This window comes from Coffea arabica, chromosome 10c (genome assembly GCF_036785885.1).
Source record: "Coffea arabica cultivar ET-39 chromosome 10c, Coffea Arabica ET-39 HiFi, whole genome shotgun sequence".
NCBI classification, from domain to species: Eukaryota; Viridiplantae; Streptophyta; class Magnoliopsida; order Gentianales; family Rubiaceae; genus Coffea; species Coffea arabica.
Window position 1 is genome coordinate 5,647,893 of NC_092329.1, and position 3,611 is coordinate 5,651,503.

The 3,611-nt window shown below is 36.5% G+C and overlaps 1 protein-coding gene across 1 annotated transcript; it reads right to left on the reverse strand.

Annotated features, from left to right (window-relative positions):
* Window positions 1-692: 692 nt before the first annotated feature.
* Window positions 693-1,642, reverse strand: LOC113713469 (F-box protein GID2). Its single transcript, XM_027237197.2, has one exon. It carries the CDS (start codon window positions 1,501-1,503, stop codon window positions 988-990), a length of 516 nt encoding a protein of 171 aa, XP_027092998.1. The 5' UTR covers window positions 1,504-1,642; the 3' UTR covers window positions 693-987.
* Window positions 1,643-3,611: the final 1,969 nt, after the last annotated feature.

The following is a 3,611-nucleotide window of genomic DNA, read 5'->3' on the forward strand; positions in this document are numbered from 1 at the left end:
ACCAATATTTGATTTTTAATCCAACACTTATATTATCCAATAATAGACTGTTACCTCCCCCCCTCTCCTAACTATGGGTCCATGACTGGACTGCTGTTTTGGTTCCTAAGATAAAGTGGAAACACAAACAAAACACCATATCCCGTTTAGATTACTATTTTTGGAAATTTTTATAAAAAGTGAATAAAAAATGTGTTTACAAAAAATATAAACATTTTTTTTTGGGTCCAAAAACTGTAATCCAAGCATCACCAATTAGACATGAATCAGTTCGGCTCTCAATATCCTCTGTTAATTTCATGAAATTAGCATACTAGTTTAAAGGCTTAAAACCCCCATATAACAGAAGAAATCTGCCTACATAATCCACTTTGTACGCCGAATTTCTAAATACAAATTCCCCAATTTATCGAGACAAATTTCACATTTTAAGACTCTTTAGCATGAATTTTTTTTAAACCCATAGTATTTACTCTTAGATTTTTTCACATAAAGAACATCTTTTTTTTTTCTTAAATTGGGTGAGCACTAAAAGAGGAAATAAAGCAAACAATTAAATTTGTCAAAGGTTCTATTGCCTGAAGATTTTCAGTCAGTATTATTTTAAAAAAAAAAAAAAACTGCTCCGGAAATAATCCAGATTTTTCACTGGTAAGGAAACGTACTAAAAAATTAAAATAGAAAGAAAGAAATGTTGAATCCTTCTCCGCCAGCTTCCGGAGAATAGTTAGTAGTAGCATTACACAGTACAAGATCTCTGAAATAAGATCATTAGTAGTTTAATTACACCAAGGTTGAAATAATCAGAAAAGGAACTAAAAATACAACAATGCGAAACAAATCTAGCTTACAATCCGATACATATTACCCGTAGAAATACAAATTAATTGAAAATCAAACACTAGATTATTAGAGTACCCAAAAACAAAAAAAAAAAAAAATGCAAAGTGGAAAGTTAATTCCAAATTTAGAATGCTTCAAGGAATTTCATTTCCCTCGGTTATTGAAATTCATCTTTTCATAATACCGAATCGAAAGCAGCGATAGCGAGAGGTTAACCTCGTCTTTTCCCCACCGTGTTTTCACACCGGTGCCGGAAGACTTGGCCGGAACCGGCGGAGCTGGGGGAAGGCACGGCCATGCGGAAGACACCGGTCGAGAAGACGACGAAGATGACGATGGCTTCAGAAGCGGCCAGAGGTAGAGCGAGTAAAGCCGCCGGAAGCCGCCTAGGGCGAGTACCACCGACCGGAGCTGAAGCGGATTTTTGGCGTAATGTTCGGTGCAGATCAGCTCCCAAAGCCGCTCGTCTTGAGCAGCCCTGCTCCACTGCTGGCTGACGCAAGCCGCCGCCGCTAACGTCCGCGCGTCCACGTGTTTCAACACCTCGTATAACAGATTGTCATCCGATAAAACCGCCTCTCCTGCTCCACAATCTTCTTCAGCCCTGGTCTTCTTCTTGATTATTTGCTCCTCCTCGCCGGCGATAACTGGTCGCTTCATCGACGGACTCCGGATCTGAAACGCTATGATTAACGAATTTTGATGCTTTCCAGAAAAAAATGGGGGGCTGTTTGGCGAGGGGTTTAATTTAATTAGGGCTAGGCAAGTTTTTTGGGGGGGCGGTGGGGGGGTTGAGTGTTGTCGAAGAGGACAAAAGAAGAAATTAATGCTGATTTCGAAGTTTTCAGCTGTCATGTGAAATGACTAAATTCTCCCTGTGATAATAACAGTGTCTACAGTGTGGGTTTTGTCAGTTTGCTGCTGTAAAGTCAACAGTAATGGCTGGGTTTGGTACATTGCTTTGGCTTTTTCCTTGTTGTTTTGATTAACTTGCCTGTTGCTTATGCCTTATTGTACTAGTTCGAGTAATTTCTCCTTTGGCAAAATAAAAATAAATGGTTCTCTTTTGGAATTATCAAAAAAAAAAAAATCCTGTGCGTTTTTACGAATTGCTATTTATACCAGGCTTTGCAAATTGTTAATATCTAGCATAGGTTCCCATCCCATTTTGGGATGAGACAAATAGTTTGTACGGGTGTTCGAAACTTTGTTCAATGAAGGGTCTGGCAAGGAGCACGACCCGAGTAGAATGATCCTGACACGTATTCATTCAGAGAGGATTCATCCCTCTACTTTCAGCAAATAGTTTGTTTGGATTGGGCTTTATTTCCCTAAATTTATTTGCTTACATCATCATTACAATTTTTAATACACCTTTTTATCTTTCCAATTACCTTTTTATCTCACATACATCACATCACAAAAAGTGCTACAGTAAAAATATCTCTAATAATTCACAATACAAACAGACCTTAGGAAGCACCTCGGCTTTAAGGATCTTTAGCAAGTGCCTTTTTTACATGCTTGAAAGTAAAAATTTACATTCCATAAATAGATTGTAGGTTCCACAAAAATGAAAAATCTTGCACGATACCCGAATTCTGAAATGTTTGGAGTAAAAGGAAATTTATATACAAAAAAGTGGGTAAAGAGGAGGATCGTTAGAGTATTTTCCGTCAAATTCAATATTCTGACGACGGTTAGAGGTAAGAAGGGTGTAAAAAGGAATTGAAAGATTAAAAAAATTATGACCATCGTCCAAATATGTTAAAAAAAGAGCTCGTTTTTTTCCTAATTACTAATAATTATGCATAATATTTTGCTCGTGGATATTATCAAATCGTTGGCATAACGGAAAACATGTGAAAGTAATTATTCTGTTTGGCGGAAAGCAAAAAGAATCGGGCAATAGTATGCACTGAAGCAACAACAAGGTTACAAAAGTTAAAAGAATATTAGAAAGTAATAATGCGAGCAGAAAGGATGAGGGGAAAGAACGTAGCTTAAGGTACTTGATTAGTCTGTGTCCTTTTCTTGTAGCTGTCAAATTTGTTTTTTCTTTTCAGTAGAGTTCAAAACAATAATATCCTGAAGATTTCTTTAACTAAGACCGACACTTTGGCTTTTGCTTGAACACAATAGATGTCTGGTTACCAGCTTATCTTATTCTCAAGTAGTATAATAATATACAAACAATTCGTGCATACTCTAGTTTTTCAGTAATTTCCATTGCAAAGTCAACTTGTTTAGGGAAAGCATTTTACTGTAACGCAATCGACAAATAATACGCTTAGCCTCCAAGTAAAAAAGGAAAAGTTTAATCGCAGGGAACTTTTGATTTGTACGTCTAATTTCGCTGTCATTAACTGTTTTTGGATGTTATTGTGATGGCAGCTACCTTGAATTAGACAGCTCAAATTGTAAATCATCAACTCATCAAACCAAAGAGAAGAAAAGTTGCCATCGAACTGCAGAAAAAAAACAAGAAGCAAAAAGAAAATACGTTGGCTCCAATTGACATGTGTACTCTTTTTCTTGGTTTTGATAGCAAAATTGACATCTTCTAGAGAACGAAAGAAATCTAACTCGTTTGGATTGCTATTTTTAACGCAAACTAAAATAAGATTAAACCCCCAAGAAAGCTAGAGCATAGCTCTACAATGGCTTGATCGTGGGAAATTTAAGAGTTTATTTTGGTTTTTTGGTTCAAGAATTAAATTTCTTAGAGAGTTTGGAATTGAAGCATTGAATTTACCTATTTGGAACAT

Coding starts and splice junctions, on each gene's coding strand:
- LOC113713469 (XM_027237197.2), bottom strand. CDS start 1,503: ATGAAGCGACCAGTTATCGCCGGCGAGGAGGAGCAAATAATCAAGAAG.